This window comes from Heterobasidion irregulare (assembly GCF_000320585.1).
Source record: "Heterobasidion irregulare TC 32-1 unplaced genomic scaffold scaffold_07, whole genome shotgun sequence".
NCBI classification, from domain to species: domain Eukaryota; kingdom Fungi; phylum Basidiomycota; class Agaricomycetes; order Russulales; family Bondarzewiaceae; genus Heterobasidion; species Heterobasidion irregulare.
In genome coordinates, this window is record NW_009258203.1 from 1,251,412 (window position 1) to 1,272,245 (window position 20,834).

General features: G+C 59.2%; 9 protein-coding genes across 9 annotated transcripts; 7 read left to right on the forward strand and 2 right to left on the reverse strand.

Moving 5' to 3' along the window:
* Positions 1-73: 73 nt before the first annotated feature.
* Positions 74-1,892, forward strand: HETIRDRAFT_237238 (uncharacterized protein; the record flags this gene model as incomplete). Its single annotated transcript, XM_009550107.1, has 5 exons — positions 74-173; positions 230-587; positions 658-763; positions 1,022-1,801; positions 1,863-1,892. Coding segments are annotated over 5 exons (1,374 nt in total), but the record flags the coding sequence as incomplete, so codon positions are not given.
* Positions 1,893-2,385: 493 nt separating this feature from the next.
* Positions 2,386-3,923, forward strand: HETIRDRAFT_321424 (uncharacterized protein; the record flags this gene model as incomplete). The annotated part of the gene is made up of 6 exons (XM_009550108.1): positions 2,386-2,486; positions 2,546-3,207; positions 3,256-3,280; positions 3,343-3,465; positions 3,520-3,689; positions 3,754-3,923. The coding sequence occupies 6 exons, from the start codon at positions 2,386-2,388 to the stop codon at positions 3,921-3,923; spliced, it is 1,251 nt and encodes a 416-aa protein (XP_009548403.1).
* Positions 3,924-4,326: 403 nt separating this feature from the next.
* HETIRDRAFT_419509 (uncharacterized protein) lies at positions 4,327-6,897 on the forward strand (the record flags this gene model as incomplete). Its single annotated transcript, XM_009550109.1, has 14 exons — positions 4,327-4,582; positions 4,640-4,735; positions 4,794-4,865; positions 4,916-5,040; positions 5,093-5,481; positions 5,537-5,561; positions 5,618-5,741; positions 5,806-5,939; positions 6,001-6,160; positions 6,210-6,237; positions 6,293-6,326; positions 6,383-6,429; positions 6,481-6,612; positions 6,663-6,897. The coding sequence occupies 14 exons, from the start codon at positions 4,327-4,329 to the stop codon at positions 6,895-6,897; spliced, it is 1,857 nt and encodes a 618-aa protein (XP_009548404.1).
* Positions 6,898-7,152: 255 nt separating this feature from the next.
* HETIRDRAFT_419510 (uncharacterized protein) lies at positions 7,153-8,784 on the forward strand (the record flags this gene model as incomplete). Its single annotated transcript, XM_009550110.1, has 9 exons — positions 7,153-7,530; positions 7,585-7,758; positions 7,813-7,884; positions 7,965-7,973; positions 8,056-8,161; positions 8,228-8,371; positions 8,443-8,499; positions 8,559-8,622; positions 8,694-8,784. 9 exons carry the CDS (start codon positions 7,153-7,155, stop codon positions 8,782-8,784), a joined length of 1,095 nt encoding a protein of 364 aa, XP_009548405.1.
* Positions 8,785-8,913: 129 nt separating this feature from the next.
* GH61H (glycoside hydrolase family 61 protein) lies at positions 8,914-10,624 on the reverse strand. The gene is made up of 11 exons (XM_009549668.1): positions 10,432-10,624; positions 10,328-10,382; positions 10,181-10,275; positions 10,055-10,117; positions 9,934-9,993; positions 9,761-9,873; positions 9,629-9,714; positions 9,522-9,575; positions 9,210-9,464; positions 9,071-9,156; positions 8,914-9,009 (listed from the first exon to the last, which is right to left on the reverse strand). The coding sequence occupies exons 1-11, from the start codon at positions 10,582-10,584 to the stop codon at positions 9,001-9,003; spliced, it is 1,029 nt and encodes a 342-aa protein (XP_009547963.1). The 5' UTR covers positions 10,585-10,624; the 3' UTR covers positions 8,914-9,000.
* An 800-nt stretch (positions 10,625-11,424) lies between these two features.
* Positions 11,425-12,375, forward strand: HETIRDRAFT_246223 (uncharacterized protein; the record flags this gene model as incomplete). Its single annotated transcript, XM_009550111.1, has 4 exons — positions 11,425-11,756; positions 11,815-11,930; positions 11,997-12,195; positions 12,267-12,375. Coding segments are annotated over 4 exons (756 nt in total), but the record flags the coding sequence as incomplete, so codon positions are not given.
* Positions 12,376-13,255: 880 nt separating this feature from the next.
* HETIRDRAFT_459750 (uncharacterized protein) lies at positions 13,256-17,125 on the reverse strand (the record flags this gene model as incomplete). The annotated part of the gene is made up of 6 exons (XM_009550112.1): positions 13,256-14,850; positions 14,916-15,573; positions 15,632-16,216; positions 16,283-16,811; positions 16,872-16,937; positions 16,999-17,125. The coding sequence occupies 6 exons, from the start codon at positions 17,123-17,125 to the stop codon at positions 13,720-13,722; spliced, it is 3,096 nt and encodes a 1,031-aa protein (XP_009548407.1). The 3' UTR covers positions 13,256-13,719.
* HETIRDRAFT_410495 (uncharacterized protein) lies at positions 13,264-14,181 on the forward strand. The gene is made up of 2 exons (XM_009550113.1): positions 13,264-13,633; positions 13,900-14,181. Exon 1 carries the CDS (start codon positions 13,278-13,280, stop codon positions 13,599-13,601), a length of 324 nt encoding a protein of 107 aa, XP_009548408.1. The 5' UTR covers positions 13,264-13,277; the 3' UTR covers positions 13,602-13,633; positions 13,900-14,181.
* Positions 17,126-17,425: 300 nt separating the features above from the next.
* Positions 17,426-20,110, forward strand: HETIRDRAFT_452933 (uncharacterized protein; the record flags this gene model as incomplete). Its single annotated transcript, XM_009550114.1, has 1 exon — positions 17,426-20,110. One exon carries the CDS (start codon positions 17,426-17,428, stop codon positions 20,108-20,110), a length of 2,685 nt encoding a protein of 894 aa, XP_009548409.1.
* Positions 20,111-20,834: the final 724 nt, after the last annotated feature.

Below are 20,834 nucleotides of genomic sequence, written 5' to 3' on the forward strand. Positions count from 1 at the left end.
GGCCGCCGTTTTCGTAGTCTCGAAACGCAATCAGCAAGTGTTCTCGCATCACAACCCCGACCCGTTCCCCGTGGACTGGAGTGCTCCTCCATCCACAAATGCGACAGGCCATCTGATTTTTAACAATGTCAACGCTCTGTTGCAGCGATGGCCGAACACGTATTGGAGGAATGGTACGTTTGAAGGCCTTTGAGACATCAATTTGCACATCGACATATTCGTGTATAAGGTCATACCATTATGCCTGCCACAATCCCCGCAGGGACAATTCTATACCACGGCCGGAGCGATAACCAGATCCCTACACTCCCCGAATGGCTCGCATTCGACTTTGAGCATGCGTACTTGTTCTGTCGAGGGGAATGCTGGCTTCTGTCCGTTGTCACCACGCGCGACCTCCGTTTGGTGTATTTCGATGGTTCCAGCGCTGCGAAGACGCGAACGGGTTCAATGGACTCTCAAGACATCTTTATATGGGGATATGTGCGCGAGGAAAAAATATTCTCGGAGCGCGAGAGGATAATCGAGCTGTGTCAATGGGGGAAACAGCATGGCATCGACGGTTTCGTCAGGATGGAAATGCATTTGTGCGTGTCTTCCGGGCTTGTGTCTACTTACCTCAGCTGAGTTATTATTGTATTTTCTTCACACACATAGCGAAACGATGCTGTGCGACTTTACAGCCGGACTCGAGGTTGTCTCGTTCCTCAATCTTATTCCTATAGCGGCTGGGGATGACCCTAGACACTCGCCCCCGACACATGTTCCGATAGGGAGTGAGGCGCACGTAGGCATCCCGTCGCCCATGTTAAACACGGACAGAGAAATCCCTGGGCGTTTCTTGAAGACGATTCCTGACCACACACGTCCCCCGCCATCTGCATTCCTTGGTCATGATGACTCTCCACCTCCGGGTCTCGAAGGTAGCCCTCCTAGACATCCTGGAGGTCCCAGCGGTCCGGGTGGTCCAGGTGGTCCAGGTGGCCCTGGTCGTCCTCGACGACCGCCTTGGACACCTCAGGATCCTCCAGCGGGTTGGAAGGGAAAGTTGCCTGCCATAGCTTCCAGCATGTTCGAGGTCGTCCACGCTGGTTCTTGGCACGATCGTGCTCCGGGCGAGACTCGCGTCCATCTTGACTACTCTGGACTGGTCACTTTCTATGACACCTCCCTTTCCAGCTTAGTAGAGGCTCGTCGCGGCCAGACGCGATCCCAGCATCGTCTCATCAATATCTCTACCAGCGATTCGGCACGCGTGCGAGACAGGATCGAAGAGGTATTCACGCGGAAAGACTCTGATACGCGAAGCGGCGTTGACTGGGCTAGCGTGACGAGGGTGATCGTTGAGCGTTATGGAGAACGTTTAGAGCTCTTGAAGTACATTCTGGAACCGACGAGCTTTTCAAACGTCACCGAGCGAGCAGAGCTCTTCCGCGCTCAATTGCTGATCATGCTGAACCCATACATGGTCATCCAAGCCGTGCCAAAGCCGGATGCCCATTCTTCGGACACGACATGGATGGCTCCCGTCGTACACTACTGCTCCACGACGCAGACGCTGCACATCCGACGTGACACTTTGACTTCGCAAGAGTTGACTATCTTGGGCGCTGTGGAGGAGACTTTGCATGAGATCTGCAGGGCTCTGAGTATGATGTGGGTCGACGCGTTTGACATCGAGTCAGCTGGTGACGACAGGTTATCCGAGTTGGTGAACGGATGGAAGCATCAAGTGGAGGGCCTCATGCTCTGGCTCGACTGGTCGATCTGGATCCGATGTGATCCCGAGTGTGGGCCGGAGGTATGTTCCCCTGTCTTCAACCGCGTGTCGTTATTCTAAGTCCCCGATCCCTCTTCTTCAGAGCATGTGCCACATTCCTACGTGGCCATTCTCCCCATTGGAAGATCCAGATGACATGACGCCCCGCTGTATACGACGCATCGCGCCTTACTCATGGTGATCTGCTGTGATCCATGATCGTATTTTGACTCTCATGGGTCTTTCGTCATTGGCTCTCGACCCTAGGTTGTGAGATTTTGGATTATTTATAATTGAGTACGCAGTATATATGCACTTTCCTGATTCCACTGCGCACTGTTGTCGTTCATATATACCTATTCCATACTCTGAGTGTCTTGTATTATCCCGGAAGGACCCTGAAATTCGAACTTACTTACTGTACAGCCTTAGACCAGGCTTCCATGATTTTGACAGGCTATTGCATTTTATGTCAATTGATGTCGACGGACCAAAGTTGGAATGGGGACTTAATGGGGTAGATAAGATAGCCGTAAGCGGCCATCTCCGATTGGGAACCTGAACGGATTTTTGAGAGGGCTCTTCATAAACGTTCCAAGCCCGCATCCTGCCCCACGACGACAACGATGGAGTCCACGGAACCGAACGCACATCACAAAAAGACACTTCATTCGAAGCGGTCGTTTGGCAAGTACCCTCATAAAATCGATTCACCAGCTTATGATGCGTCAGTATTGCTCCTTTCCTTACTCCACTTGTCCGACAATTCATCGTGCTTCTCTGTAGTTCTGAAGAGGACAACGACCCACTCACTGACGATGCCGCTTCTGCACTCTCCATCCCTGCTCCATCTCGGAATCATTCAGCAAATACGTCTCAACCTCGAGCTTCAAGTGCTGCTGCATCTCAAAGCAACGCCGTCCCTTCTGCAGCGAAATCTCGTCTAAAACACTATCTCGCATCTTCCGCGGTCCTATCAGATGACGGTGTAGACTCCCCTACCTACGATGGTGACATCGAGAGCAGCACGACAGCTGGGCCGGACCGCGAGAACTCCAAAGCAGCGTCTGCTGTCGCCGTATCTCATATTCGCTCTTCCTCAACTTCGACCCTCACCTCACCTGTCTCAGTCTTCCATGCGCTCCCTGATGATGCAAGTGGTTCACCATTCCACGCGGGTCCGACGATTGTCACCGCTTTCGCGCCATCAACAGCCTCGTCATCCGACGTCGAGCCTGTCACTGTCACTGTAACAAGACGCCATGCGATCAATACAACTCCGTCTGAGCCAGAACCAGTCGCTGCCGCTCAAGAGGCCTTTGATCCTGCAGCTCTCGCTGCAGATGATATTCAGTCATTTGTGCGTCAGGCTATCGACGGGGAACTGCATCGCAAATACAAGATCAACGAGCCGCCGGTGGGTCGGCCTGTGAGAGTCTATGCTGATGGTATGTCTCTACTTTTCACCTTTACTCCTCGTTCATAACACACTGCAGGCGTTTATGATCTATTCCACTTCGGGTGAATTTTAATGATCCCTGTGTTGATTGAAGCTGTTTTGAAATAAATGGAGTCCTTCTCAGTCATGCACTGCAATTGCGTCAAGCCAAGCTGTCCTTCCCAGATGTCTACCTCCTAGTCGGCGTCTGCTCAGATGAACTAGTGAAGGAGCACAAGTTCAGCTGCGTAATGAGCCATGCCGAACGGTAAGCACCTTGCATTTTCTGCATCTTACGTTCTTGGTTAATCGAATTTTCCAGGTGCGAGGCTGCGCGGCACTGCCGCTGGGTCGATGAAGTTGTCCCCGAGGCCCCCTGGGTAATCGATGCGGAGTTCGTCGAGAGATACCAGATCGATTATGTTGCCCACGACGAGGACCCGTACGTCAGTGCAGGCCACGAAGACGTCTATGATTTCGTGAAGCGCCTAGGTGCGCGCCTATTCATCTATTTATGTATAGCTCCGCACCCTGACCTGGTATCAATACCTGACAGGCAGATTCATTCCCACCCGACGAACGCCGGGCGTATCAACATCCTCACTGCTTGAGCGCATCGTCAAGGGCTACCGCAAACGGGACTTTGACAAAAAGCTTGAGAATATGGGTCATGCAGAACTCATGGCACAAGGATCGGATTACGAGGAAAAGGGTACTGGCCCTTGATTCCGTAGATGCGAAGTCTCTCCCTACTGCCTTGTTTGAATTGAAAGTAAATACGAATCGCAGTGTGTGTACGGGTACTTATGTCCATAATTGTTTTTCTCAAAGCAATGTATTGGCCTTCGTCGATAGACGTTCATCAGTAACTAGTACAGTAACGATTAGTGATCTCTTTTCGCAATGACTGAAAAAAACTTCAAACGCAAAACGATCCATGCATCAAGTGGAAAGTGAACCCCCGGCGGGTCGATGACAACGACCCAGGTTACCACTACCCCATTAATGCTTACCACCTGTTGAGTTACTTTCACTATCAGATGACGTCGGAGATTGAACGAGAATCATCAATATCTTTCCGTGGCTGACGTTTGAGAAAGCTGTCTTCGAGAGACTGACCTCTCTCGACATGGAGAAGTCTCAGGATCAACAACGACTGAACGAGTTTCCTACTCGAAGGCGGCTACGATGGATTTTCATCATTGTGATTTCTGCTGCACTAGTATACAAGCACGCGCCCTCTATCTATATAACTGACAGTGACATGCCGTCTGCATATGCTCTATGCACGCCGTCGAACAGTGTATACACCGTGGACAACTTCGATTCCAAAGTTGATTGCATCCTTGTTGATGGACCCACGATCATAGCCACAGGAAGTGAAGGTGCGCAGTGATATTTTCAAGCCGTGGTTCACAACGTTCACACCTGACGTGCTACAGAGGATCTTCATTCTGTCTGGGTTGCTCGTAATCCAGATAAAGACTTGAAGACCTTCTACACCAAGCCTGGGTCCATCGTTGTTCCGGGTCTCTCAGGTCAGGCTTTGTGCCGTGTGTTATCTTTGACTGGGCCTGAATGGATGCCATCTGGCAGATGCGCACGCGCACGTCCTTGAGTGGGGTTTTAAGCAACAGCTTCCTCTCGAAGACTGTCGGTCGGTAGATGGTGAGTCATACTTTTAACTGCGCCCAGGGATGTTCATCGAGTTAGACAAGAGGTCATCGCGAAAATCAAGGGATACATTTATGCCCACCCTGATATCTTGGGCGACTCTACGCGTTGGATTCAAGGACTGGGATGGGATCAAACCAAATGGCCGACTAACAAATTTCCTACTGCAGTAGCTCGTTCCTGTTCCGTCCCTTGAGGTTGACGCTTAAAATGACTTGCAGGATGACTTCGACCGTGACCCACTCTTGCGTGGGCGTCCCATTGCTCTATCTCGCATCGATGTACACGCATCATGGGTGTCACACAGTGTCCTCAACCAAATGGGAGAGCTTCCTCGTGAAGTCGATGGCGGGGTCATCATGCGTGATGACAACGGAAAGCCTACTGGTATACGGAACACATTCGGCTCTTTTAGCCATAGACTGAATCCAACATGTTGCTACACAGGCGTGTTCGTGGACAATGCGATGTCACTCGTACCTGTTCCCCCTTGGTCTGAAGCGCAGATGTTGGCTTATTTTGAGATTGCCATGCACGACGCTTTGAGCGTAGGCTTGACAAGTGTGCACGATGCTGCAAGCTCTCCCGAAGTTATACAATTCTTTCAAAGGTACCGCTCATTGTCCTCCGTTCTGGCGCTCTTTAATTGGACCATATTGTTGCAGAGTCGCAGACGAGGGAACACTCCCGGTTCGTTCTACTCGTTGTCGTTTTTCGTGTAATTGTGGCTGACGCGAGACTATCAGATCCGGTTATATCTTATGGGAAATGTCGAGTCTGATACGTATTGGGGCCCACAAATCCCGCGTCTCGTCGACTATGGACGTGATAGACGCTTGAATGTCCGAGGCGTCAAACTGTTCACAGATGGCGAGTCACTTTCTTACACGCTCTCCATATAATTCATACTCACACCAAATCACAATGAACCCAGGTGCTCTTGGATCGTGGGGTGCAGCGCTCTTAGCCCCTTACTCGGACAACCCCACTACAGCTGGGCTCATGCGTAGCTCAGCAGATGCCCTACGGGGTTTGGTAGAGAAATTCCATGAAGATGGCTGGCAGGTGGTACGTTTGTTCGTCTCGCCTTCTCTATCTTCAATCTCATGTAATACCTTATTGAGCTTAGAATGTACACTGTATCGGTGATCGTGCGAACAAGATTGTCCTGGATATATTTGAGAGCATAATCAAGTCTCGATCTATCGATGTGGATCATTGGCGTCCTCGCATCGAGCACGCGCAAATCATGGAAATGGCCGATTTGGAGAGAATTGGGCGACTGGGGGGTACGTTAGCTTTCGTTGGGAGCGATTGATGATGTTAAATTATCATCAGTAATCGCCAGCGTGCAGCCAACGCATGCGTAAGTGGCTTTTTCCATGTCGCGTTTGAAACAGCGGTACTTGACACCGATACAGCACCAGCGACATGTGGTATGCTGAAGATCGCTTGGTTCGTACACCTTCTACCTGGTCTTCTATTGAATGATGCCTCACTCCTGACTGCAGGGGCCGGAAAGAATCAAAGGCGCATATGCTTATCAAAGTCTCCTACAGTTCGTCGTTTTCTTCCGCCAGTATCGATCATATTTCTGAGTCACGAACAGAGCATCGCGTAAGAATATCTTACCCCTTGGCTCAGACTTTCCTGTGGAAGGCATAAATCCATTGCTTGGGTTCTACGCCGCTGTGTCGCGGCTATCTGTGCGCGGCGATTCACCGAACGGGACTTCTGGATGGTATGTTTTCCGTGCCCCTGGGTTGCCCCTCCAATGCTTATAGGACACAGGTATCCTGCAGAGGCTCTTACCCGTATTCAGGCTTTGCGCGGGATGACGCGGGATGCAGCATACGCTTCGTTTGGCGAGGACGAGCGTGGGGTGCTAAGAGCCCATTTTAAGGCGGACTATGTCGTGTTAGACCGGGACATCGTTAGCGAAGAAGTCCCGGTGAGCGAGATTTTGAAGGCGAAGGTTTTGGCGACGGTTGTAGATGGTAGGGTGATGTTTGGGAAGATATCTTGATGCCCTTCGGGTTTTGTCAACCCTTAGGTTATTTGTTATACGTATAGCTACACAGCTACACTATAATTTCTCGTGTTCGTTTCTAGCCATTTTTAGAGTGCACTTTTGCAGGTCTCGGCTCTCGCGCGAGATGAGAACAAATTAGCTTCGTGAGGACTCGTATCGCGTCATGACCGAGTCAGACATGGGAACATCTCCCAACCTGTTAAAAAGACAAGCAATTGAAGTTTGTTCGTAATCTGGAGTCAAGAAATCATGACAGCCAACTTCACAAACGTTCCCGTCCTCGACTATGCTCTGCTCTCGTCGCCTACGTCCCGGCCTGATTTTATCGCTCAGCTCCGGAATGCTTTGATCAATGTCGGCTTCCTCTACCTCTCCCATCCTCCGGTCTCGCAAAGCGACATCGATGCACTTGTCGCATACATTCCAGGTCTCTTTGCTCTTCCCCAGGAAAGCAAGGATGCGATCCAGATGGCCAACTCCCCACATTTCCTCGGCTATTCGCGCTTGGGTGTAGAGAGGACCAAGCGCGCGTTGGATCAGAGAGAGCAATTCGACTTCGCGACTCCACATATCAACAAGTGGACAGAGGGAGAGCCAGAGTACCTGAAACTTTGGGGACCGTCGCAGGTCGGTGTGCTGGCGCGTCCGACGTCTTGACTATTGACACTTCCAACAACACAGTGGCCTAAGGAGGCGGAACTACCAGGGTTTAAAGAAACTGTACTGCGATATCTTGATCAAGTGCAGAAACTCAGCTTCGAGTTCATTAGCCTCATCGCCGAAGCGCTTGGTCTACAGCCCGATGGACTTGCCCGGTTTTATGACACAGATGAGTTCATGCAGCATCGTTCTAAGGTACGTGTACCATGCTTCTTGTACACCCTTCGCATTGATAATGTATTCTTTTAGATTGTCAAATATCCTTCTCAAGACGAGGTCTCCTCTGATCAGGGCGTTGGCCCTCACTTCGACGCGGGCTTCGTGCGTATTCTCCTTCCCCGTTTCTGTTCTATCGTGTTGAGATAGATGCGCGAATCTGATCGAATTCCTTTCCCTTCTAGCTTACATTTGTACGCGAAATGAGATCTTCTAAATTTCCTTCCAGATGCTCGAGCAGAAATATGCAGTACTGAAGCTTCGCCTCTTCCATAGCTCTTTCAAGCTTCTTCTCATCCCGGCCTTCAAGTCCAAAACCTTGCCGGCCAATGGATCGACGTGCCCCCTATTCCTTACACTTTTGTCATAAACATCGGCAAGGGTGCGGCTCTCGTCAATGCATTCTTGATGATTTCGTCGAAATGTCTAATCTTTCATGGTTGCCAAGCTCTGGAGACTGCTACAAAAGGTCTGACTCGCGCAACATCGCACCGAGTGCTGTCACCTGCCAAAGGCTCTACACCTCGATATTCCATCCCTTTCTTCCAGAACATCGGACAGAGATTCAAACTCAGCGAGTCAGCGTTGCAATGTGCGTAATAGACTCTCACTTCGCACCTCCGGATGTTCATGCGGACGATTCATGGCATGCACCGTGAGCAGTCCCACCGGAGATATTGAAGTTGAAAGAAGAACGGGGTGAGCCAGCGACGAGCGACTGTGCGTGTGTACCGCGTGCTCCCGAGACCTCCCCCGCTCTAACGTCCCCACCTTCTTAGCCGTGAACTTCTCAGAATATGATCGCGAACCCTCTGGCTTCGTCGCCCTCATTGGGCGAATCAAGTACGTCTTCGTTCCTTCGATTCGATCTAACTAATGAAAGAGGTGATGTTCACATCCGACGGCGTCTACAGAAGCCATCCGGATGTTGCGCAGCGTCACTATCCGGATTTGTTCAAGCAGTTTTTCCCGGAAGGTTTGCCGGCCCATGGAGAGGCATACTGAGTAATGGAGGTCGTATCAGCAAGAATGTTCCCGTGGGATATATTTCAGCGAATACAGTCGGCTGATTTTTAGTGTACGATTCTTATCAAAGGCATCGAAGTTACTAAACTCGGGCCCGGTTTCGGCTGCGAATGGGTGGAAGGAGGCATTTCATTGAGCATGTGGTAATGTTACATCCCAATCTGACAGCGATCGAACAAGTGGTCGGATGACCTATCACAAGCACTGCACACCAGAAAGGGTTACTTCAGCTGCGCTCTTGGGTTGTTTTGAAAAATCAACTCACCTGTGAGTAATATGCGCCCGAGCTGGTGCACGTCGACCCGGACACGCAGGCCGTAGGGCCTGACCATCCGATCCCGCCGCACTGACCTGAAAACAGTTAGAGCGCAGATGCATTTGAGACACTGTGGGCGCGGACGTACCATATTTGGTCTGGGTAGCACCAGCAGCAGAAGACGTTGGCGTGGCTGCAGTCGAGCTGCCAGGGGCACTGCTCGCTGGTGCACTAGCCGACGAGGAGGGCGCCGCAGCAGATGAAGTAGGCGCCGCAGTGGCTGAGCCAGCAGGTGCGGTCGGGACAGTGGAAGGCTGATCAGCAGTATTCCATGTCGCGGCCGTCGGCCAAGCGGTGGTGGCGACAGTAGGTGAAGTCGTTCCATAGGGAGTCGGGCCAGGGACTGCACACCCAGAAGTAAATGCACTGCAGAAGAATGATAATGAGATCAGGGACGCACTGGTGTAGGCAGTTAAGGACTGGTATATGTTGATCAGGATACCGGGGTCAGATGCTGTATATATAAGGGTTGAGCAATAGAGGAACACATCTGCAGTTCGTGCTTACCACCGTAGGCGCCTGGGATATTGACAGCTGATGGCTGGGCAGTGCCAGATCCTCCAACGTTGAGTTGGAAGCAAGACATATAGAATCTGCGCCTGGTCAGCGAAAAGTACATGAGAGAATGGTGGAACGCACTGGGCGCCGCCAACGCTTGATGCGACATGGAGAGCAATGACCTCAGCTCTCAAGAGGTATTGACCAGGAGCGATACCCGTGGGGATGGTGAAGGTAAAATGACCACAGTTGTCCTGTCGACCAACGTGCCTTCAGAAATGGGGCATATTCAGATGTATGAGAAAGTATATTACGTTTAACACTTCGGTTGCCCAATAATCGGGATCGGAGCTGGGGAGACCCATCTCACTAATCTTTGCGTTGCGTCGTTGTCAGTGGAAGCCCGTGCTTTCGAACGACGTCTGTACGACGTACCTTGAACCAGCTGGCGCTTGAGCCAACCGCAGTTGTGGCATCAGATACTTTGGCCAAGTAAATCTTGGAACAACGCAACTAATAAATGCGAGCTCCCATGCCAGTGGACGATCATGAGATGCCTACATTGATCGGGCCGTAATGGTCACCGCCGATAGCTTCAGTCGCACAGCTGCGGTCTCCAGGCTGCTGATGCATCTCAACCGTAACGCTGTCGCCAGCTGAACGATACTCGCACTCAACGTCCTCATATCGTCGTCAAGAGTCACTCACGGTTCACAGCACAAAGCCCACTTGACGGCGAAGCGCCTGCATTGCAGGCAAGATCCTACAGATGCGCCTGTCAGATCCCGTTTGGATCCCTTCGTTGAACTTACGTTGGTGGTAACGGATGTGACTGGCGAGTTGCTTGCGGGCAAGCGGACGCAATAGTTCCCTTGGTCAACGCCGTTGACCCACATCTCCTGGAAGGTGGCATGAGCGGATGCAGAAGCCGCGAGCGACGCGACAAGAGCGGCTGTGAAAAACATGAAGACAAATGACAGAAATCCGAGCAAAGGTGTGTGCGGGGTGGGTGGGTCATCCAACACAACTGTGACTTCGTGTTTATATAATATTTCGAGGGTAATACTTGGAAGAACAAGACGGCAAGGGGTACGGCCTCGTACTAGAGCTGATGCTTCTGTGAAGGGAATTGAGATCTCCTGCACCAATCGGTGGACAATGTCCCTGTTCGTGGTGATGGTAGCCACTGAGTGAATGGCGAGAATAAGCCGCGAGAGCCTTCAACCCAGTTTCTTTAGATGCTCGGGCAATTATTCGCCGTCTAACATCCGAAGTCTTGACGGCACCGACTCACGTGTCTACGCTGCATAGCCCTGTATGCGCTTTGAAATACCTGTCAAGTGATCGTGAGTCATTCAAAGAGGATCAATATCGGACACTGCCAATAAGCCGCACTTGGGCAAGTCTGTAAAGTTTGAACAAAACGGTGAATGAGCAGATCTGTATTGTAACTCTGTGCCGTGGCTCCCTGAGAGCCCAGATAAATGAGCAGTGTACCGACGTCAAACGGTTTTTCAACGATCCATAATGCATCTCGAAACAAAGTGAGCTGGAGGGCTGGTGGAAGAGCATCGGGAGCAGCGCTGCCGCGAAAGTTTCCAGGCCCTCTGAAGTCGGGCGGACTTTGAAAGCGCTCGCAGGCGCCAGACAGCCGGACTGCTTACTCCTGAGCCTCGGACCGTCATCGACTCGAACTTGCCCCGCAACTCAACCACAACCACCACCATGTGCGGGCGATATTCTCTAGGACTGCCTGTGAGCCCACCATCTCTACTCGTGGTCAAAAGAACCTGGCTATAGGACGCCGCTCACAGGCAGACGACATCCAACACCTCCACGGGTACCCCGCGCTCGGGCAGCAGGTCGGGGAGTGGATCGACCGAAGTCGATTCGTCCCGCGATACAACGTCGCTCCGCGGTCGCAGGCACCCGTGCTGCGCCGGCGCGAAGCGGCGGCGTCTGAGGGGGCCGACAAGCTCGTCCTGCACACCATGAAATGGGGCTTGGTCCCGCACTGGAGCAAGAGCGAGTCAAAGACCCTGAACACCATCAACGCGCGCTCTGAGAGCCTGGTTGAAGGGGGCGGCATGTGGGGCAGCATCAAGAGCAGGAAGCGGTGTGTCGTCCCAGCCCAAGGGTGCGTCCGCTACACACTCCACGCGCGCACACTCGACACAGACCCTACGATCCATCAGCTATTACGAGTGGCAGAAGAAGGGGACGGAGCGGGTCCCCCACTTCACGCGGCACAAGACCGGAAAGCTGATGCTCCTGGCTGGTCTGTACGACACGGCCGCCGTCGAGGGTAGGTGTCCGTCCGCCGCGCTGCGATGATCATGATGTGAGGACCGCACGCCGACCGACCGCCGCGCAGGAGCCCCGGACCCCCTGTGGACGTTCACCGTCGTCACGACGGCCGCGAGCAAGGAACTCGCGTGGCTGCACGACCGCCAGCCTGTGATCCTCACGTCGGAGGCCGATATCCACGCCTGGCTCGACACCCGCTCGCAGACGTGGACCGCGGCGCTCAACACGCTCCTCGACCCCTACCACGACGCCGCCTCCCCCCTCGAATGGTGAGCACGCGCGAACAGCGCACCCTCTTTCCTTCAGGCGCACGTACTCAGTCGCGCACCCGACGCCGCAGCTACCCCGTGCCCAAGGAAGTCGGCAAAGTCGGCGCGGAATCCTCCACGTTCGTCGAGCCCATCTCGCGGCGCAAAGACGGCCTCGAGGCGCTCTTCGCCAAGCAGCAGACGCAGACGTCCCCGACGGCATCCCCGACCCTCCACCCTTCCCCGCCGCGCAAACGCAAGCGCCGCGCGTCGCCGTCTCCTCATCCAAGGACGCACGCCGGTGACAGCGACAGCGACGTCGAAATTGTCGACCCTCCGTACCAGGTGAGCAACCCCGCTCAGCGCCTGGGGTCTCACCCAGGGTCGCGCCCGACACCCGCCCGCCCCGACCTTCCCCCGTTACCTCATCCTCGCACCGCCTCGCCATCGCCGCAGACGAGCACCGCCCACCGCCTCCCGTCGAAAAAGACGAAGACGAAGCCATCGCCGCCGCCATCGCCGGTTCGCCCTCCCCCGCCTCCCCCTCCGCCCAAGAAGCGGCCAGGCAAGCGCAGCAAGAGCGACAAGGGTGACAAGAGTAGCAAGGGCGACAAGAGCAGCAAGGACGACAAGGGCAACAAGAGCGTCGGCCCCGCGTCGTCGTCGTCGCCCACTCCCACGCCTACGAAGATCACGGCGTTCTTTCCCAAAGCCTGACGAAGACGACGCTCAGCGCTCGGTACTCAGCACTCGGCACTCCGCGGTCAAACTCGGTGATCTACTGCAGCTCAAGCACCCCCGCTCATCGCTCCGTTTCTCATCCCGCGTTCTACCACGACACCATCACGCTCCGTACCACCGCCGCGACCGCTCGCCGCTCGTTGTATCTTATCCTACTTACTTGTACAATCTACCCCCTTTGCACTCGCGAGACGCACGAGCTAAGATCCGTGCACGCCGTCTTCTCTCTCTCTCCCTCTTTCTCTCTCTCTAACTTTCTCTCTATCTCTATCGGCACCGCCGATCGCATTTTCGTCTCACGCCGTCCGAGCCCAACTCACACCACCATCACCATCACGATGTGCGCATGCTGCGTCGTGTTCATGCATTTTACGCACGCGCGCGGGGGCTCGGCCCGCGCGACGTACGTGCTACGTGGCGATAAACGTTACAAGATGATGAGGAGCGCGAGCGCGAGCGTCGAGCGTCGAGTCAGAGATGTGCGGTATGTTACGATACGAAACGATACGATACGAAACGAAGCGAAACGAAACGAAACGGTACGGTACGGTACGGTGCGGTACGATGACAAGCGAGCAGAAGGAGAGAGAGAGACGGACGGACGGATGCACAGAGAGATGCACAGAGAGAGCGCGAGAAAAGAAGTGAGAACAGAGAAGAAAGAAAAAGAAAAATTGGAACGATGATGGAACAGTGGAAAAAGTTGCCTGAAAAGCGCCGAAGCCAGAGCGCACGAGGACGAGCCGTCGCCACCACCGCCAAACGAGCGAGCCGGGCCGACCACCACCCCGCCCCCGCGCACGCTCACTGCCAATACCCCTGCTGCTGCCTCTGGTACGCGTAAAACGCCGCCGTCCCGTCCGACGCGCCCTGCGGATACCCAAGGTGCGCCCCCTGCCCCTGCCCCTGTCCCCCCTGCCCCCCCTGATGCGGCTGCTGCTGCCCCCCCGCCTGCTGCCCCTGCGGCCCGACCCCGACCCCCGCCCCGCCCGACGCGTACCGAGTCGCGCCATAGTACCCGTTCTGCGAGTGCTGTTGCTGGTGCTGCTGGTGCTGCGCGTGCTGCGGCTGCTGCTGCTGCTGCTGCTGCCCGACACCGCGCCCGCCCTGCGGCTGCCCAACCCCGACGCCGCCCTGGCCCACGCCGACGCCGACGCCGACGCCCACGCCCGCGCCGACGTCTTTCACGCCCTGCGCGTACGGCTTGTACGCGTTCTCCGGCGACGCCCCGCCCCCCGCGCGCTGCCCGATCGGCGCGCCCCCCGCAGGGCCGCCCGCCGCGGGCCCGAGCCCGAGGTACCCCTGCATCGCCTGCGCGCCATACAGCTGCTTCGTGTACTCGCTCGCGCCGGGGATGCCCCCGCCGACGCTCGCCGCGTGCGAGTGTTGCGCGTGGTACCCGCTGAGGTCGTCGTACGCCGCCGACGGATGCTGCTGCTGCTGCTGCTGTTGTTGTTGCTGCTGCTGTTGCTGTTGCTGTTGCTGCTGCTGCGCGTACAGGCCCTGCCCGTACGGGTTCGACTGCGGGTTCACCGCGCTCGGGCCCTGCTTCTGCGCGGGCGACGGCGCCGAGCCCGGCGCAGGCGGCCCCGGCTGGAACATCGTCGGGTACTTCACGAACGGCTGCGGGACGCCGTACCCGTAGTTGTACGGCGTGCCGTAGTACTGGCTCTGCGGGTACGGGTTGTAGTACGGCATCGGCGGCGGGTAGCCCTGCTGGGGGCCCTGCCCGCCCGCGGGCTGCGGCTGCGCGCCTGCCTGCGCCGACTGCGCGTGCTGTTGCGCCGCCGCCGCCGCCGCCTGTGCCGAGTTGGGCGGCAGGCCCGCGGAGGCGGGGCCCTGCTGCTGGAGGCCCGGCAGCCCCTTGACGTCGTCGTGCGTCAGCACGCCGCGGTTCCCGAACCCGGTCTGCTGGGCGTACGAGTCGTAAAAGCTCTGTCGTCGCAGGGGTGAGCGGCCGCAACACACGATCACGATCGAGGGGCGGAGAGCGGACTCACCCTTTGGCTGTCTCCGTAGCCGTAGTCGGCGCTGCTAAAGCCGCCGAGGTGCGAGGCTTGGGCCTGGTGCTGCACCTGGGCGCCCAGCTGGCCAAACGAGCCGTAGGGACTCTCCTGGGCCTGGCCGGCGGGCGGCGTCGGCGCGTGAAAGTACGGGGCCTCGGGCTGGCGGAAGTACGACGAGTGCGCGGCGACGCTCTGCTGGGGCTGGTTCGCTTGCGGGAGGTGCGGCGAGTGCTGCACCTGGCTCTGCGCGGGATCAAAGTGCGTCGGCAGGCCGTGTTGCGCGTATTGGTGGTGCTGGGACTGGCTGTGGGAAGGCTGATGGTGGGTGGGGAGCGACGGGGGGGAGACGTTCTGCTGGTGGGGGAAGGCGGTGATGGGGGAGGCCGCGATGGGGGCCGAGGGCGGAGCCACTTGGCTGTGGACGGCAGGCTGGGAGATGGACGAGGGGATGGAATGCTGGGAGACGGAGGGTTGTTGCGCCTGCTGGGGGATGGCCTGCTGGTACAGGCTGGGTGCGGAGTGGAGGGATGACGGGACCGACGGGGACGCAGAGGGGGGAGGCTCCGGAGCCTGGATGGGAGGGGCGGGTTGCGGTAGCTGCTCCGAAACGACAGGCGACTCGGCGGGCTCAGAGGCCGAGACGGCCGGCTCACTGGACAAAGAAACAAGTGAGCACACACGTGAGCGGCGGACTGTATGCGTTCACTTACGGCTGTGCGTCCGCGATCTCGTCGCCTCCGAGGCCAAGGCTGCCGAACTGCATGCCGATCTTCTCGATGGCGGTGCTGAAGTGATTGGGCATGACGACGGCCTGGTCGGTCTTGAAGCGAGCGCTGTGACGGTGTGCGGCCGACAGGGGCCGGGCCTGGACGGCAGGGAGCGAGGCTTTGGTGGGCGGAGACTCGACGGACACTTCGTGGTCCTTCACGGGCTGAGGGGCCTGCACCTGTGGTGCGGGGGAGACCTCGACCGGTTCGGAAGCGGGTGCCGAGTCCACGGGCGAGATCGGTTCGTCTTCGTGCACGATGGGCTCATCGGCTGTCTCTGGCTCGACAGAGGTGACCCAGGGCTCGGTGGCGGAGATGGATGGCTTCGACTGGGGCTCGTCGTCCCAGGTGGGGGGCTGGACGGTGGTGGGCTCCTCCCAGCCTTGCTGTTCGGGGACGTACTCTGGCTCTGGCTCTGGGGGTGGGGCGGAATCCTGTGCGGGCGGGGGCGCGGAGACGGGAGCTGGGGGAGGAGGGGGTGCGGCAGAAGGAGCGGAAGGAGGGGGTGCGGTGGGTTTTTCCACGGGGCTGGATGGAAAAAAGGTTCAGGGTGAGCGGAGTAACGCAGTATCTGGGCAAGGGAGGGCAAGCTACCGAGCGACCTGAGCCCACGATAGCTTTGACGTTGCGGGTGTCTTTGCTTGAGGGCGGGTGGATGGGGCGGGCTGGGAGACGACGGGAGGGGACGAGGGGCCGTTTACGGTTGTGTCTGTGCCCCAGGTTGCGGTGGAGGATGCGACGGATGCGGTTGTGGATGCAGAGTCAGTTTGTGCGGCGTCGTTTCCCCAATGGCCGTTTGCGTCGCCCACGACGTCGGCCCAGGAAGTGGTGGGAGCCGAGTCGGAAGAAGTGTTTGTGGTGGTGGTGGTGGTGGTGGTGGTGGTGGTGGCGGGGAGGGCCGAGAGGCTGGTGGAGGGGGTGTGGACGGGTTGGGTGTCGCGATGGACACCACGTGTTGGACCACGAGCGCCACGAGCGGGGCCGCCTCTGGTTGCACGGCCACCTCTGGCGCCGCGGGAGTCGCCTCTTTCCCTTGCTGCGAGGGGGTCGCGGGAGTGGGCAGGAGGGGCGGAGGGGCGCTTGTCCTTTTTGCGGGTGACGCTACCCCATTGCTCGGCGGTACCTGGCGAGGGGGGGTGGTCAGCGAGGGCAGGCGGATGGATGGGGGCTGTTTAGGGCGGACCGTCGGTGATTCTGGTTGCGGCGAGCTCGAGGTCGCCGTTGAGCTCGGTCAAGAGGGAGCGGAGATCTGGAGAGTGAGCGTGAGCGTGAGCGGGGAGACGAGCGAAAATGAAGAGAGAGCGAGGGACCTTCGTCGGACCAGTGCGGGAAGAGCTCCTGGAGCTGTGCGATCTTTGGACGGAGGGGGTCTGGGGCGGGGGAGTCTTTGGGCGGGTTTGCTCTGCGGAAGCGGGTGGACTGGTAGGAGGAGGCCATGGCGGATGGAAGGCCCTCTGCTGCGACGCCGCGCTTGCAACCCTCTGCGGCTGGCGGAGTTTCAACTCTCGCCTCGCGCACGCCCCCGCCTCCTCCCCCTATCGTATCCGCGAGCACCTGTGTGCGTGCCGTTGTCACCGCGCAGCTCGCCACCTCGCCAGAGTCCGTGCACGCAGCAGCGCAGCAGCCCCAGCCCCAGCTCACGCCAACGCCGGCGACGGCGACGACGACGGCGACTGTGTTACATAAGCACGCGCGCGCTCTGGGCGCTTGTGTTGTTGGCTGCCTGCGCTCACCGCGATGTCCTCGCGAGCCCCTCTCGGCGCACGGCGTGCACGGCCCCCGGCCCTCGCCCTCGCCTCGTCCACAAAGCGGCCCCTCCCCTCCGTCCTCCAGCTCGACATCCCCGCCGCCGACGACCCCGACGACCCCGACGACGACGACGACCCCCTCCGCTTCCCCTCGCCGTCCCCCACGTCCCCCGCCTACGCCACCCCCATCTACGACCCCCGCCTCGACCTCGACTCCGCCGTCGCCCACGACGACCTCATCAAGGACTTTGCCGTCGTCGAGCAGCTCCGCCGCAGCGTCCAGAAAAACCTCCGCCTCCGCCCCATCCGCGCCCCGACCCCCCCGCTCTCCCCCTCCGCCTACGCCTCCGCCACCACCACCCGCCCGCTCTCGTCCTCCTCCACCTGGTCCGACTACAGCCAGCAGCCCTCCGCCAGCCCCAGCTCCAGCGTCTACTACACCCCCATATCCGACCCCCCGACCCGCTCCCCGCCCACCAGCGCCCACTACATCGGCCCCGGTGCCTTCGAGATACAGCACCCGGAGCGCCCCCGCAGCCCCGCCCGCCCCCGCGACCCCGCCTCCCTCGCACGAGCCCTCGCCGCCGACCCACCGCGCCGCCCCCTCCTCCTCGACACCCGCCCCGTCGCCGCCTACCTCGCCTCCCGCATCACCCACAGCATCAACCTCGCCATCCCCTCCCTCATCCTCAAGCGCCTCCGCAAGCCCGCAGGCGGCTTCCAAGCCCTCGACGCCCTCCGCCCCTTCATCACCACAGAGCAGGGCAAGGACACATGGGACCACCTCATGCGCCCCGCCGGCCCCTGGGACGGCGACGTCGTCATATACGACGACGAGATGAACGAGCGCGACAGGCCCGCCGCCCAGACAACCGCCTGGGCCCTCCTCCCCGTCGTCGACCCCCTCCTCTTCCAGGGCTCCGCGGACTACCTCCAGGGCGGCCTCCGCGCCGCCCTCGCCCACCCCGACCTCTCGCGCTTCGTCACCTCGGGCGAGCACGACCGCGACCCACAACCGCATGACGCCCCCGCCCTCGCCCTCGCCCCCGCCCAGTCGCCCCAGCCCCCACCCCCACCAAAACCCGCAAAGAAGGGCCTCGGCCTCGCCCAACTCGACACCACCTCCGCCTCAAAACACACCCCGCTCCCCGAGCTCGAGCGCAGCGCCGGCGCGTCCCCGCTCCCCATGATGATGGGCTCCTGGAACATCAGCGACCTCTCGCCCTCCCCGCCCCCCTCCCAGTCCGTCTTCCCCCGCCCCCCGCCCCCGCGCCGCCCGAGCCTCTCCGCTCTCCGCCGCATCGACACCAGGTCCGCAGAGCGCCTCCACCCTGGCGGCGGCCCCGCGCTCCCCAAGCTCCAGGTCCGCACCGTCCCGCTGCGCTCCGCGACGCTCGCCGCGCCCCCCATGAACGGCGCCTGGCCGAGCTCTCCGCGCGCGCACTCGCCGTCCCACCTCACGCTCGTGCACTCCAACCACACCCCGCCCGGCTCCGCGCGCCTCTACCCCCCGCCGCCGCCGCCGCCGCACTCGCCCGCCTTCGCCGCCTCGTCCGAGTTCCTCCTGCCCCCGTCCCCGTCGTACCCCGCCCACCCGCGCACCCCGCGCACCCCGACCACCCCAACGGGCCTCCCCCCGTCCCCGCGCACCGCGCGCCCGGACTTTGACGCCCTCGCCCTCGCGTCCGCCGCCGCGGCGCCCGCGCCCTCGCCGGCCTCGTCGTCGTCGCTCTCGTCGCTCTCGTCGGGGGAGGGCGACGCGCTGCCGGCGTTCACCATCTCGACGATCCTCCCGCACTTCCTGTTCCTCGGGCCGGAGATCACGGCCGAGGCGCACGTCGCTGCGCTGCGCGCGCTCGGCGTGCGGCGCATCGTGAACATCGCGGCGGAGTGCGACGACGACCGCGGGCTGCGCCTGCGCGAGCGCTTTGAGCGCTACGTGCGCATCCCGATGCGCGATACGGTCGAGGAGGAGAACATCACGCGCGGCGTGCGCGAGGTGTGCGAGATCCTCGGTGAGCGCGCCCACCCACACTCTCTCCGACGTGACCGTGCTCTGACCGCGCGCGCCCGCGCCCGCGTAGACGACGCGAGCCTGCACTCGTCGCCGACGTACGTGCACTGCAAGGCGGGCAAGTCGCGCTCCGTGACGGCGGTGATGGCGTACCTGATCCACGCGAACCACTGGACGCTCTCGCGCGCGTACACTTTCGTGCTCGAGCGCCGGCGCGGCATCTCGCCCAATATCGGCTTCGTGTCCGAGCTCATGAACTTCGAGGAGCAGGAGCTCGGCGGCAAGTCCGTCGGCGTCGTCAAGCCCGAGCCCGCGCCCGAGCCGGACGCCGACGCCGCCGGTGCGAGCGAGGACGCTGCGCCCGGTGGGGGTGGGGGAGGAGGAGGGGGAGGGGCGAAGCAGGGGAATTACACGGTCGCGGTGGTGGGTGCGCGCCGGACGGCGCATATGCGCGAGAGCCTGCCGCCGGCGTTCACGGGGGGCGTGGGCGTCGAGGCGCTGTCGCAGGGCGTCGGGGACGTGGGGCAGGAGACGGAGATCCGGGACGCGTCGGGGCGCTATCGGCACCTCAGGCGCGCGCCGGTGGACGAGAACACGCTGCAGCCGATGCGCCGCGTGAGCAAGGCGGGGCTGGAGACGGCGCTTGCGCTTGGGTCGTGAGCACGGCTCGGGCGTCGTGCGTGCGTGCGTGCGCGTGTGTGCTGGTGGAGGTGGTGGGAGGTGGTGGGAGGTGGTTTGTCCTCTTGGTTTATTCTCGCTCGCTCGCTCTTTCTTTTGTCATTATCTTTTTCATCTCGCTCTATGGTCTGCTTGCGTCGCCGTCGCCGTCGCCGTCCGCTCTGCTCAAGCTTTGCTGGCCCTGCCCTGCCCCGCCATCATACCCTCTTTCATCACTTTCTATCTACCTTTTTCTTTTATTTCCTTCTTTCGATCTCTCTCTCTGTCTCTCTCGCCCGAGCCCTATCTATTTATCTACGTCGTGCGCCTGTACCTACCCACCGCGTGGACACTCTCGTGGATACGTACATACATGCATGCGCACGCACGCACGCACGCACGTACGTTGTCTCTTTCTTTCTGTGCTTTTGTGGAGAGGCCGTGTGTGTTTCGATTCTCGCATGGTCTATACACTGTCCGCTGGGCGCCGGCGTGCGCCCGATAGAGGTCGCCCAGCCTGCGCCCTGCTGCTGCTGCCGCAGTGTCGGCCGTGTTGGCCACGCCCGTCGCGCGAGCTGAAGCGCCCGAGTGTGCGCACGTCCGGAGAGCGTGAGATAGTAACGGGGCGATCGGAGGCGTGGCGCGACAAGGCGAGATAAGATCGGGCGAGGCCGTCCGTCCGTAAAGAGCGACGCCCTTCAAGCTTCACGCCCGCTCTTCACAATAC